This window comes from Rutilus rutilus (genome assembly GCF_951802725.1).
Source record: "Rutilus rutilus genome assembly, chromosome: 5".
In the NCBI taxonomy this organism is placed as follows: Eukaryota; Metazoa; Chordata; class Actinopteri; order Cypriniformes; family Leuciscidae; genus Rutilus; species Rutilus rutilus.
In genome coordinates this window covers 50,291,382-50,306,381 of record NC_140213.1, presented here as the reverse complement: position 1 = coordinate 50,306,381, position 15,000 = coordinate 50,291,382, and the positions used below count along the sequence as shown (strand labels likewise).

The following is a 15,000-nucleotide window of genomic DNA, read 5'->3' as shown; positions in this document are numbered from 1 at the left end:
ATATTCCCGCTCTATAATAACACTGATATTCCCGCTCTATAATAACACTAATATTCCCGCTCTATAATAACACTAATATTCCCGCTCTATAATAACACTAATATTCCCGCTCTATAATAACACTGATATTCCCGCTCTATAATAACACTAATATTCCCGCTCTATAATAACACTGATATTCCCGCTCTATAATAACACTGATATTCCCGCTCTATAATAACACTAATATTCCCGCTCTATAATAACACTAATATTCCTGCTATAATAACACTAATATTCCTGCTATAATAACACTAATCAAACAACAAAAGACAGAGAAAATTCACTCGTTCTTCACTGAATAACTTTTGTAATGTATATTTTATTTATAAACTGCAGTGTTATTTTACATTTGATTACAGTTTCTGTACCTGAACACCTGAAAATCCTAAAACACTGTTTATTTCAATCGTTTCTTTGTTCAGTTAAATTGATTTGTTTGCGAATTTTGTATTGTCTTTAATAATGCTTTGCATGTATATTAGTTCGGCTAGTTGTTCTTCTATGGTGTTTTTAACCCATAGGCAAACGCTCCTTGTGTGAGAGTTCTTTAACCTGTTGATTTGTGTTCATGATTTTCAGCTACAATTAAATGTCTTGCAATAAGACTAAATGTAAATGGTATCCAAGTTTTTTTTTACCTTATTGGAATCGAAATTAGGATTCGATAAGAATCTGAATCGATAAGCGGAATCGAAATCGTTACAATTCAAGCGATACCCAACCCTAGCATCCGCTCATAAAAGCAGCCACTACACAGAGACATGTTCACAAGATCATCACAGAGGGGTCACAGGGCAAACAGAAACATCAGAACCCACATGACCACATGACCCGTTCATGGAGGAGTCACTGAGAGGACAGGAACGTACCGACAGAGCGCTTCAGCGTCGAAACACCGGGCATGCCTGTGATCGATGAGGATCAGGTCGTGGTTCTTCTCCTGGAAACTCTCCAGCGCCGCCTCTGGTGTTCGGGCCACATTACACCTGAACCCGGCGCGCTCACAGGCCCAGGTGAAGCTGCCGCTCTGAGCGTCGTCTTTGGCAAACACTAACAGTACCTGCACACACACACACACACACACACACACACAATCTTCATCAGTGCGTTCCAAAACAAAAACATGAGAAGATCAGAGAAATTCAGCTGCTAACCCGGACATGAACATACAGTTCATCTGAACCGATTCACTGTAACAGACAGTTCAAAGAATCACTGGCTCAGATGAAGCTCAGATGAATCACTGGCTCAGATGAAGCACTGGCTCAGATGAAGCTCAGATGAAGCACTGGCTCAGATGAAGCACTGGCTCAGATGAAGCAATGGCTCAGATGAAGCACTGGCTCAGATGAAGCACTGGCTCAGATGAAGCTCAGATGAAGCACTGGCTCAGATGAAGCACTGGCTCAGATGAAGCAATGGCTCAGATGAAGCAATGGCTCAGATGAAGCACTGGCTCAGATGAAGCTCAGATGAAGCACTGGCTCAGATGAAGCACTGGCTCAGATGAAGCACTGGCTCAGATGAAGCTCAGATGAATCACTGGCTCAGATGAAGCACTGGCTCAGATGAAGCACTGGCTCAGATGAAGCACTGGCTCAGATGAAGCTCAGATGAAGCACTGGCTCAGATGAAGCACTGGCTCAGATGAAGCACTGGCTCAGATGAAGCTCAGATGAAGCACTGGCTCAGATGAAGCTCAGATGAAGCACTGGCTCAGATGAATCACTGGCTCAGATGAAGCTCAGATGAAGCACTGGCTCAGATGAAGCACTGGCTCAGATGAAGCTCAGATGAATCCCTGGCTCAGATGAAGCACTGGCTCAGATGAAGCTCAGATGAAGCACTGGCTCAGATGAATCACTGGCTCAGATGAAGCTCAGATGAATCCCTGGCTCAGATGAAGCACTGGCTCAGATGAAGCTCAGATGAATCCCTGGCTCAGATGAAGCACTGGCTCAGATGAAGCTCAGATGAATCCCTGGCTCAGATGAAGCACTGGCTCAGATGAAGCACTGGCTCAGATGAAGCTCAGATGAAGCACTGGCTCAGATGAAGCTCAGATGAAGCACTGGCTCAGATGAATCACTGGCTCAGATGAAGCTCAGATGAATCCCTGGCTCAGATGAAGCACTGGCTCAGATGAAGCTCAGATGAATCCCTGGCTCAGATGAATCCCTGGCTCAGATGAGGCTCAGATGAAGCTCAGATGAAGCACTGGCTCAGATGAATCACTGGCTCAGATGAAGCTCAGATGAAGCACTGGCTCAGATGAAGCACTGGCTCAGATGAAGCTCAGATGAAGCACTGGCTCAGATGAAGCTCAGATGAAGCACTGGCTCAGATGAATCACTGGCTCAGATGAAGCTCAGATGAAGCACTGGCTCAGATGAAGCACTGGCTCAGATGAAGCTCAGATGAAGCACTGGCTCAGATGAATCACTGGCTCAGATGAAGCTCAGATGAATCACTGGCTCAGATGAAGCACTGGCTCAGATGAAGCTCAGATGAATCCCTGGCTCAGATGAAGCACTGGCTCAGATGAAGCACTGGCTCAGATGAAGCTCAGATGAAGCTCAGATGAAGCTCAGATGAAGCTCAGATGAAGCACTGGCTCAGATGAAGCTCAGATGAATCCCTGGCTCAGATGAAGCTCAGATGAATCACTGGCTCAGATGAAGCTCAGATGAATCCCTGGCTCAGATGAAGCACTGGCTCAGATGAAGCTCAGATGAAGCTCAGATGAAGCTCAGATGAATCACTGGCTCAGATGAAGCTCAGATGAAGCTCAGATGAATCACTGGCTCAGATGAAGCTCAGATGAAGCACTGGCTCAGATGAAGCACTGGCTCAGATGAAGCTCAGATGAAGCACTGGCTCAGATGAAGCACTGGCTCAGATGAAGCTCAGATGAATCACTGGCTCAGATGAAGCTCAGATGAAGCACTGGCTCAGATGAAGCACTGGCTCAGATGAAGCTCAGATGAAGCTCAGATGAAGCTCAGATGAAGCTCAGATGAATCACTGGCTCAGATGAAGCTCAGATGAATCCCTGGCTCAGATGAATCACTGGCTCAGATGAAGCTCAGATGAATCACTGGCTCAGATGAAGCTCAGATGAAGCACTGGCTCAGATGAAGCACTGGCTCAGATGAAGCACTGGCTCAGATGAAGCACTGGCTCAGATGAAGCTCAGATGAAGCTCAGATGAATCACTGGCTCAGATGAAGCTCAGATGAATCACTGGCTCAGATGAATCACTGGCTCAGATGAAGCTCAGATGAATCACTGGCTCAGATGAAGCACTGGCTCAGATGAAGCTCAGATGAATCACTGGCTCAGATGAATCCCTGGCTCAGATGAAGCTCAGATGAATCACTGGCTCAGATGAAGCACTGGCTCAGATGAAGCACTGGCTCAGATGAAGCACTGGCTCAGATGAAGCACTGGCTCAGATGAAGCACTGGCTCAGATGAAGCACTGGCTCAGATGAAGCTCAGATGAATCACTGGCTCAGATGAAGCACTGGCTCAGATGAAGCTCAGATGAAGCACTGGCTCAGATGAAGCTCAGATGAATCACTGGCTCAGATGAAGCACTGGCTCAGATGAAGCTCAGATGAATCACTGGCTCAGATGAAGCTCAGATGAAGCACTGGCTCAGATGAAGCTCAGATGAAGCACTGGCTCAGATGAAGCTCAGATGAAGCTCAGATGAAGCACTGGCTCAGATGAAGCTCAGATGAAGCACTGGCTCAGATGAAGCACTGGCTCAGATGAATCACTGGCTCAGATGAAGCTCAGATGAATCACTGGCTCAGATGAAGCACTGGCTCAGATGAAGCTCAGATGAATCACTGGCTCAGATGAAGCTCAGATGAATCACTGGCTCAGATGAAGCTCAGATGAAGCACTGGCTCAGATGAAGCTCAGATGAAGCACTGGCTCAGATGAAGCACTGGCTCAGATGAAGCTCAGATGAATCACTGGCTCAGATGAAGCACTGGCTCAGATGAAGCTCAGATGAATCACTGGCTCAGATGAAGCTCAGATGAAGCACTGGCTCAGATGAAGCTCAGATGAAGCACTGGCTCAGATGAAGCTCAGATGAAGCACTGGCTCAGATGAAGCACTGGCTCAGATGAAGCTCAGATGAATCACTGGCTCAGATGAAGCACTGGCTCAGATGAAGCTCAGATGAAGCACTGGCTCAGATGAAGCTCAGATGAATCACTGGCTCAGATGAAGCACTGGCTCAGCACTGGCTCAGATGAAGCACTGGCTCAGATGAATAACTGGCTCAGATGAAGCTCAGATGAAGCTCAGATGAATCACTGGCTCAGATGAAGCACTGGCTCAGGTGAAGCTCAGATGACTCACTGGCTCAGATGAATCACTGGCTCAGATGAAGCTCATATGAAGCACTGGCTCAGATGAATCACTGGCTCAGATGAAGCACTGGCTCAGATGACTCACTGGCTCAGATGAAGCACTGGCTCAGATGAAGCTCAGATGACTCACTGGCTCAGATGAAGCTCAGATGAATCACTGGCTCAGATGAAGCTCAGATGAAGCACTGGCTCAGATGAAGCTCAGATGACTCACTGGCTCAGATGAATCACTGGCTCAGATGAAGCTCATATGAAGCACTGGCTCAGATGAATCACTGGCTCAGATGAAGCACTGGCTCAGATGACTCACTGGCTCAGATGAAGCACTGGCTCAGATGAAGCTCAGATGACTCACTGGCTCAGATGAAGCTCAGATGAATCACTGGCTCAGATGAAGCTCAGATGAAGCACTGGCTCAGATGAAGCTCAGATGACTCACTGGCTCAGATGAATCACTGGCTCAGATGAAGCACTGCATGTTTGTGTGTACGGACGGTTCAGACGCTCGATGTGATGTGTGTGTTCTGTGGGAATGTGGGATCAGCGGAGGACAAAAACAGGAAAAGGAAATCACTGTTGCACTTTCCTACAGTAATTATGACCGCCGTTAGCGTAGCTAGCGAAAGCGGTCATATAGGGATTGTTTTTTTTTGTTGTTTTTTTTTTGTCAATCTACTGAATTTTCCGTCAACGATACCAGGGACACCGAAACACCGGGGAACATGAAATTTGGTGGGCATGTAGCCCCACTAGACTTTTACGGAAAAATTTCGTTTGGTCCCCGGGGGCCACTCCCCCCCCGCGCTGGGCCCCCCCCCAAACCCAAAAAATGCAGTTTTTCCTAAATAACTACTTGAACCGTGGAACCGAGGATGAAGAAATTTTTATGGTATGTTGGTCCTAAGGCCCCACATCAATCTAGCCCATAATCACTCATTTGTGATTTGCGCCCCTCCCATAAAAAATGAAAATGCAATATTATTCTGCTTTAATCGCCCCTATCTTCAGTGGAGATGTTCAGAACTGCACCATATTTCATGTGTATGATTAACTTGACATCCTCTGGGGGTATGCTAAGTTTCGTAGAATTTCATCCATGGGGGGGTATAAAATAAATTCATTTATGTGCACATTTAGTGACTGTACACTCATCGGCCTGTAGATGGTGCTGTTGAGCGAAGGGTTGCTGGTTTAGGATGATACTGTCACACACACACATGCAGGAATACAAACAAACGCAAGCATGCACACACACTGACATCCACACGCACAGACACACACACATACAAATCCACATGCACAGACACACACACACAAACACACATGCGCACACACAAACACACACACATACACACACACACAGACAGACATGCACATACTACTACTTTTTTTAGGTATACATAAACACGCAATACAGCCAAATTGCTCCACATCATTTATTTTTGTGGAAAGCCAGTGCAGGCCTGAGCGGCGGTCATATTTTGTACCGCCATGCGGTACATCTAGTTAAAGCTGTAATGCTAACGCTAGGGCTGCACAATTCAGACAAATAATTTCACAGCATTCTGTGGATCTGTGTTTCTGCGGTGTTGAGGATCGTCGTTCATTTCTGTTGTGTTGTTGTTGATAGTCCAGTTCAGGAGTTAGACAGAAGAGACGGGCCGAGACTCAAACTATAACTCACACTATAAGACTTTATATCCAGTCTCAGACGTGTGTGTGTGTGTGTGTGTGTCCATTGAGCGCTTGAATGCATTTGTTATAGAGTTTCTACCATAGACTGTATAAAACACTGGGCGTAGTGTGTATGATGTCACCCGTCGGTTCTGAAGAGCGTTTCTGAAGCCCAAAGTGGGCGGAGCCGGCCGTCGCCATCTTGGAAGCGTCACTCGCTGAAAACGGAAATGTGCGGCGAGGCGGATTAGCTGAGGTGACGTGACGCTAACAGACAGCAGACAAATGGCTAGCAGTGACATCAGCGGCAATCCACCTGTCACTCAAGTGGCCACGCCCTTAAAGGGTTAGTTCACCCAAAAATGAAAATTCTGTCAGTAATTACTCACCCTCATGTTGTTCCAACCATGTAAGTCTTTCGTTCATCTTCGGAACACAAATTAAGATATTTTTGATGAAATCTGACAGAATTTTGACTCCTCCATAGGCTTCCAGTGTGACCGAAACTCACCGGCCCAGAATAGTTATTAAAACATCGTTAAAATAGTCCAAGTAACTACAGTGGCACTACATTAAGTTTATCATGCGACGAGAATACTTTTTGTGCGCAAAAACAAACAAAAATAACGACTTTATTCCACTTTTCATTTCCTTCTCTCTGGGCCTCGTAGTGTGTTTGCGCTGCGCGTCTGTGTTGCACGTCATCACGCAACCAGTGATGGGAATAACGGCGTTATAAATAAACGGCGTTACTAACGGCGTTCTTTTTTTCAGTAACGAGTAATCAAACTAATTACTGTTTCCTCCATTACAACGGCGTTAGCGTTACTGTCAATAAAATGCGGCGTTACTATAATTGAGCTCACTGAAGCGGTTTTCATCCGAGTAGGCTCTCTCTCAGCCATAGGAGCTGCAACGTTTTTTCTCTGGTGTGTGTGTTTATGAGACTGGACAAAAGCGAGGCGAATGCCGCGAGCGCGCACGACAGTGCGCAAGAGAGACCGAGTGTGTCCGAGAAAACGCTCGACAGTGCGTGAGAGAGACCGAGTGTGTCCGAGAAAGCGCTCGGCAGTGCGCGAGAGAGACTGAGTGTGTACGAGCAGCATAAATGCTTTATTTATAAATAAATTACACATTTCAGCATTAGAATAATCTCTGTAGGATTTTATTTAGTTTATAAACTCCAAAATAACCCGCAGGTAACGTTCAAAGAAAACATCTTTGTTTGACCGGTTGTGAACACGTGCGGCAAACACGACTAGAATTTGGCTAAAATAACCTCTGATGATGACGTTCTCTGTAGGTTATAAAAATAAACCCCCAAAAGATTATATTTTATTATTATTATTTATGTTGGTATATTGTTCAGTATTATATTGAGAGCACTTTTTGCTAAACTTCCTATTGTGAGGAAGAAAATACTTCAAGTAGGCTATACAGTATGTCTACCAGTTGAGTTTTATAATTTTAATTATGTGCACTAGTGTATGTGTATGTATTTTTATTTATTTATTACTATTTATTTATTTTTGGTACATTTCTTAAGAAGCATAATTTATTTTTTGACTTTTTTTGTTGGCCAGTTGTGGTCTGTGCAATAAATAATAAAAGTTCTAAACCATCTATTGTGTTTTGTTGTTCCACTATAGTAATGATAATATTTTAATATTTAAGTTAATAGGTGTCTCTCACATTGTCCCACAGCAACATTAAAATAGTGTAGATTAGTGTACAATGTTTTATAATAATAAGATGTTATATTTAGTGTCCATTTCATTCATTTAACATTTCACATTGGGGGTATCCAAGACATTTCTTATATTTAAACTTTTTTTTTTTTTTTTTTAAGTACCGCAATAGTTACTTTCCCTGGTAATTAGTTACTTTTGTAATGATGTAATTCAGTTACTAACGCAGTTACTTTTTATGAGAAGTAACTAGTAACTATAACTAATTACTTTTTAAAAGTAACTTACCCAACACTGCACGCAACACACACATGACCGGCGTCGGCCAATAGTGAGCCTACGTGGTGACGTGTAACACAGACGCGCTGCGCAAAAACACTACGCAAACCAACTAGACATCCAGAGAGAAGGAAATGAATAGTGGAATAAAGTCGTTATTTTTGTTTGTTTTTGCGCACAAAAAGTATTCTCGTCGCTTGATATACTTAAGATTGAGCCACTGGAGTCACTTGGACTATATTAACGATCTCTTTAATAACTTTTCTGGGCCAGCAAGTTTCGGTCACACTGGAAGCCTATGGAGGAGTGAAACATGGCTCAGATTTCATCAAAAATATCTTAATTTGTGTTCCGAAGATGAACGAAGGTCTTACGCGGTTGGAACAACATGAGGGTGAGTAATTACTGACAGAATTTTAATTTTTGGGTGAACTAACCCTTTAATTATGCAGAACTTTTAGGCTTAATATAATTTAAACGGATGAGTTATATAAAAATTCACCCCCTCACAGTCGTCATGAAGGGCAACATCAGCTTTATAGACCAAAACCAGTTTTAGCACCAGACTGTAAACGTGTGTTTCTGCTGTAAAGTTGGGCACTTTAACACAGGGGTTTATGGGTAATGACCCTCTTCTGCAGCCTCTAGTGGCCAGTGGATGAACTGCAGTTTAAGTCACACAGTGTTGGACTCGAGAGAGAGACCGGAAGGTTCTGCTTGGTTTCTACACCGGTTATTGAAATCAGTGACATTCCAGGCCCTTCAAATCATTCCGACACGTGCGTCTCTGCAAACACACACACTGTGAAACTACAACACGCACACTACAACACACACACACACTACAACACACACACACACACACTACAACACACACACACACACACACACACACACACATGTCTGGTTCACTATCTTTGTGGGGTAATGGTTTTTATACCGTACAAACTGTATATTCTATCCCCTTACACTAACCCTACCCCTAAACCTGCCCATCACACACACACACACACTAACCCTACCCCTAAACCTGCCCATCACACACACACACACACACTAACCCTACCCCTAAACCTGCCCATCACAGGAAACATTCTGCATTTTTACTTTCTCAAAACAACTCATCCTGTGTGATTTATAAGCCTTTTGAAAAGTGGGGACCGCTGGCTGGTCTCAGGTTTTACTATTCTTATGGGGACATTTGGTCCCCACAATGTAATATAAACAAGGGCACACACACACACACACACTACAACACACACACACACTACAACACACTACAACACACACACACACACACACACACACACAACAACACACACACACACACACTACAACACACACACACACACACTACAACACACACACACTACAACACACTACAACACACACACACTACAACACACACACACACTACAACACACACACACTACAACACACACACACTACAACACACACACACTACAACACACACACACACTACAACACACACACACACTACAACACACACTACAACACAATCATGGAGAGATTATTCATATTCTCGCAGTAGCTCCAGAACTCTCAGGAGTCACTCAAGCAGCCTAAGATTAGCCTGAAGAATTAATGAGCGATAATGAGCCTCTCAATATAGAACACACACACACACACTCACACTCGCGCACACGCTCACGCTCGCACTCGCACACGCTCGCACTCGCACTCGCACACGCACACTCACACTCACACTCAAACTCGCGCACACGCTTACGCGCTCGCACTCGCACACGCACGCACTCGCACACGCACACGCACACGCAAACGCACACACACACGCACACACGCACACGCACACGCACACGCACACGCACACGCACACGTGCACACGCTCACGCGCTCGCACTCGCACACGCACACGCTCACGCACACGCACACGCACACGCACACTCACACTGAACAGTCGTACCTGCAGTTGATCTTCATAGAGCTTCATTGGTCCGAACTGCACCTCCGTCAACGGACTCTGAAACGACAGTCGAGAACAAATCTGAAATCTTGATGAACAACAGACACAGAGTTGATGAATGTGCAGAAAATGATCCCAGCATCCTCTCTGATGCTGCTCAGGTACTAAGGAGACCGTTCCTCTGCGGGACAGCATCCCGAAAGATCATCAGACAACATGAGAAAAGTGAATGGAAACGTGCGCACACACACACACACACACACACACACACACACACACACACACACACACACACAGACACACAGACACACAGACACACAGACACACAGACACACACAGGAAGGTTCTTAACAGAGACCCGTTTGGTTCATGAGGAGTCATGGGAAACTGGGCTTGAGATACAGCTAAAAATTCATATATTTCTGTATAGAACGCTATAGTTTACTGCAAAATCAACAGTTAAAAATATTTCTACTGAGCACTTCTACTGCTCCAGCTGCACTGAGGCTAACCCTAACCCTAACCCTAACCCTAACCCTAACCCTTTACACCACTGGATGACTTCAGATGAACAACTACACTTTCTCTACAGTGGAGCTGAACTGCAGTCGCATCGCTGAATCTTTATGTTCCTGTTATCACTGTAGAACTAACTCTACTGAGTAAACTAACTCTACTGGGTAAACTAACTCTACTGAGTAAACTAACTCTACTGAGTAAACTAACTCTACTGGGTAAACTAACTCTACTGAGTAAACTAACTCTACTGGGTAAACTAACTCTACTGGGTAAACTAACTCTACTGAGTAAACTAACTCTACTGGGTAAACTAACTCTACTGAGTAAACTAACTCTACTGGGTAAACTAACTCTACTGGGTAAACTAACTCTACTGAGACTAACTCTACTGAGTAAACTAACTCTACTGAGTAAACTAACTCTACTGAGTAAACTAACTCTACTGGGTAAACTAACTCTACTGGGTAAACTAACTCTACTGGGTAAACTAACTCCACTGGGTAAACTAACTCTACTGAGTAAACTAACTCTACTGGGTAAACTAACTCTACTGGGTAAACTAACTCTACTGAGTAAACTAACTCTACTGAGTAAACTAACTCTACTGGGTAAACTAACTCTACTGAGTAAACTAACTCTACTGGGTAAACTAACTCTACTGGGTAAACTAACTCTACTGAGTAAACTAACTCTACTGAGTAAACTAACTCTACTGGGTAAACTAACTCTACTGAGTAAACTAACTCTACTGGGTAAACTAACTCCACTGGGTAAACTAACTCTACTGAGTAAACTAACTCCACTGGGTAAACTAACTCCACTGGGTAAACTAACTCTACTGGGTAAACTAACTCCACTGGGTAAACTAACTCTACTGAGTAAACTAACTCTACTGGGTAAACTAACTCTACTGGGTAAACTAACTCTACTGGGTAAACTAACTCCACTGGATAAAGCGCTGTAGAAATAAAGCTGACTGGACTTCTCGAGTTTGGCTCCAGTAATTAGCAAAAATGCAAAAGGCTAATTGGCCAGAAAGACTGTATTGGAGTGTCACACACTAACTCTCAGAATAACAGATCTAGAGTAAACTGCTTTTATCACGGACATTTATTACACATTAAACGCATTAATGTTGTTATGATACACTACTGCGGTAAAGAAGTGTCAGATGCAGTTCCGTCAGTCTGGCTGACAAGAACAGGTTAAGAACAGGGTTAGGTACAAGAACTAATGTTCAGATGTTTTACGCTCCATTACCAACATTTTTTCTTTGTACTTACAGGAAAACACAAACACTGTCATGAATCTGACAATGGCTTTAAAATACTCATTCTGTTGGTGTTTCGTGAATGTGTGTGTGTTTGTGTGTGTGTGTGTGTGTGTGTGTGTGAGAGAGAATGTGAGTGCGTGTGAGAATGTGTGTGTGTGTGTGTGTGAGAATGTGTGTGTGTGTCTGTGTGAGAGTGTGTGTGTGTGTGTGTGTGTGTGTGTGTGTGTGTTGATTATATACAACAGACAGAATCAAATCAGCTGTGAATTAATTACATAACATACTTACAGTGAAGTTACTCAAAGACCTGTGTGTGTGTGTGTGTGTGTGTGTGTGTGTGTGTGTGTGTGTGTGAGAATGTGAGTGTGTGTGTGTGTGTGTGTGTGTGTGTGTGTGTGTGTGTGTGTGTGTGTGTGAGTGAGTGAGTGAGTGTGTGTGTGTGTGTGTGTGTGTGTGTGTGTGTGTGTGTGTGTGTGTGTGTGTGTGTGTCCTGCTCATGGACAGTGACACTGTGGCCTCGTTTCCACTAGATAATGAGATTAGTAAACCACCGTCCGCTCGCGCACATCTCACACAAACACTCCAGTTAAAGCTCATCCGACAGCAAGAACTTCCTTTGTGAACTTTTATTCCTTTCATTAATTTGCTGCATTGCTATTGGCCCAGCTAATGCTAAGCCCCTCCCCTCTCTCTCCCTCTCTCTCTCTCTCTCTCTCTCTCTAACATTGCACACACAGAGTTAAACTGCTCTTACATTCATTCACACTTTCATCCAGACTGACTCAATCAGGTTCTTTAGGTCGTGTCGTGTGGCCAGTCAGTCGTAATATGATTGGTTGGTCAGTCAGCTGTAATGTGATTGGTTGGTCAGTCAGTCGTAATGTGATTGGTTGGTCAGTCAGTCACACACTACAGTGTAACAGTAACACACCGTCTCACAGGTTGATCTGCATGCGTGAAATCCTGAAACATGACCAGACGGATTAGTGTGAAACTAGGAGATCAACAGCACATGCAGTGACACAGACTCACACACTGCATCCTGTCTGCTCACTGCGCACACACACACACACACACACACACACACACACACTGCAGCAGTGGCTTTCCACTGATGTGAATAACAGGAAAGTGGATGACATTGTTGAGAGGGCAGACGTCAGTGTGAGAGATATAGAGGCAAACGCTTCCTCACAGATCACTTCAGGGAGCAGCGCTCGGGGACGACACACACACACACACACAGTCGCTTACACCTCTGGTCTCTCCTGACAGTCATGTGTGTATAAACACATCTCCTGTGTCACGGGGAACAACACAACGGCAAACACCAGCTGATAACACAACATAGTTTACTAACACAACCAGACTAAACGACCAGAGACCATAAACACTGGGCTAGTGTTGGTCTGAGAGAGTGTTGGTCTGAGAGAGTGTGAGTCTGAGAGAGTGTGAGTCTGAGAGAGTGTGAGTCTGGGCTAGTGTTAGTCAGAGAGAGTGTGAGTCTGAGAGAGTGTGAGTCTGAGAGAGTGTGAGTCTGAGAGAGTGTGAGTCTGGGCTAGTGTTAGTCAGAGAGAGTGTGAGTCTGAGAGAGTGTGAGTCTGAGAGAGTGTGAGTCTGAGAGAGTGTTGGTCTGAGAGAGTGTGAGTGTGAGAGAGTGTGAGTCTGAGAGAGTGTGAGTCTGGGATAGTGTTAGTCAGAGAGAGTGTGAGTCTGAGAGAGTGTGAGTCTGAGAGAGTGTGAGTCTGGGCTAGTGTTAGTCAGAGAGAGTGTGAGTCTGAGAGAGTGTGAGTCTGAGAGAGTGTGAGTCTGAGAGAGTGTGAGTCTGAGAGAGTGTTGGTCTGAGAGAGTGTGAGTCTGAGAGAGTGTGAGTCTGAGAGAGTGTGAGTCTGGGATAGTGTTAGTCAGAGAGAGTGTGAGTCTGAGAGAGTGTGAGTCTGAGAGAGTGTGAGTCTGGGCTAGTGTTGGTCTGAGAGAGTGTTGGTCTGAGAGAGTGTGAGTCTGAGAGAGTGTGAGTCTGAGAGAGTGTGAGTCTGAGAGAGTGTTAGTCTGAGAGAGAGCGTTAGTCTGAGAGAGAGCGTTAGTCTGAGAGAGAGTGTTAGTCTGAGAGAGAGTGTTAGTCTGGGCTAGTGTTAGTCAGAGAGAGTGTGAGTCTGAGAGAGTGAGTCTGGGCTAGTGTTAGTCAGAGAGAGTGTGAGTCAGAGAGAGTGTGAGTCTGAGAGAGTGTGAGTCTGGGCTAGTGTTAGTCAGAGAGAGTGTTAGTCAGAGAGAGTGTTAGTCTGAGAGAGTGTGAGTCTGAGAGAGTGTTAGTCTGAGAGAGAGCGTTAGTCTGAGAGAGAGCGTTAGTCTGAGAGCGTTAGTCTGAGAGAGAGTGTTAGTCTGAGAGAGAGTGTTAGTCTGGGCTAGTGTTAGTCTGAGAGAGTGTGAGTCTGAGAGAGTGTTAGTCTGAGAGAGAGTGTTAGTCTGGGCTAGTGTTAGTCTGAGAGCGTGTTAGTCTGGGCTAGTGTTAGTCTGGGCTAGTGTTAGTCTGGGCTAGTGTTAGTCTGGGCTAGTGTTAGTCTGAGAGAGTGTGAGTCTGAGAAAGTGTGAGTCTGAGAGAGTGTTGGTCTGAGAGAGTGTGAGTCTGAGAGAGTGTTGGTCTGAGAGAGTGTTAGTCTGAGAGAGTGTGAGTCTGAGAAAGTGTGAGTCTGAGAGAGTGTTGGTCTGAAAGTGTTGGTCTGAGAGAGTGTGAGTCTGAGAGAGTGTTGGTCTGAGAGAGTGTTGGTCTGAGAGAGTGTTAGTCTGAGAGAGTGTGAGTCTGAGAAAGTGTGAGTCTGAGAGAGTGTTGGTCTGAAAGTGTTGGTCTGAGAGAGTGTGAGTCTGAGAGAGTGTTGGTCTGAGAGAGTGTTGGTCTGAGAGAGTGTGAGTCTGAGAGAGTGTGAGTCTGAGAGAGTGTTGGTCTGAGAGAGTGTGAGTCTGAGAGAGTGTTGGTCTGAGAGAGTGTTGGTCTGAGAGAGTGTGAGTCTGAGAGAGTGTGAGTCTGAGAGAGTGTTAGTCTGAGAGACTGTTGGTCTGAGAGAGTGTTGGTCTGAGAGAGTGTTGGTCTGGTCTGAGAGAGTGTGAGTCTGGTCTGAGAGAGTGTGAGTCTGAGAAAGTGTGAGTCTGAGAGAGTGTTGGTCTGAAAGTGTTGGTCTGAGAGAGTGTGAGTCTG

General features: G+C 44.9%; 1 protein-coding gene across 2 annotated transcripts in view; it reads right to left on the bottom strand.

Annotated features, from left to right (window-relative positions):
• Nucleotides 1-15,000, bottom strand: part of pde8a (phosphodiesterase 8A) — a 68,243-nt gene that overhangs the window by 33,067 nt on the left and 20,176 nt on the right. For both annotated transcript variants that reach the window (XM_084408765.1, XM_084408766.1), the window contains exons 2-3: nt 10,019-10,075; nt 912-1,102 (exon numbers count right to left, since the gene is read on the bottom strand). In XM_084408765.1, coding sequence (XP_084264891.1) covers nt 912-1,102; nt 10,019-10,075 — 248 coding nt within the window. The remainder of the gene's footprint in view (nt 1-911; nt 1,103-10,018; nt 10,076-15,000) is intronic.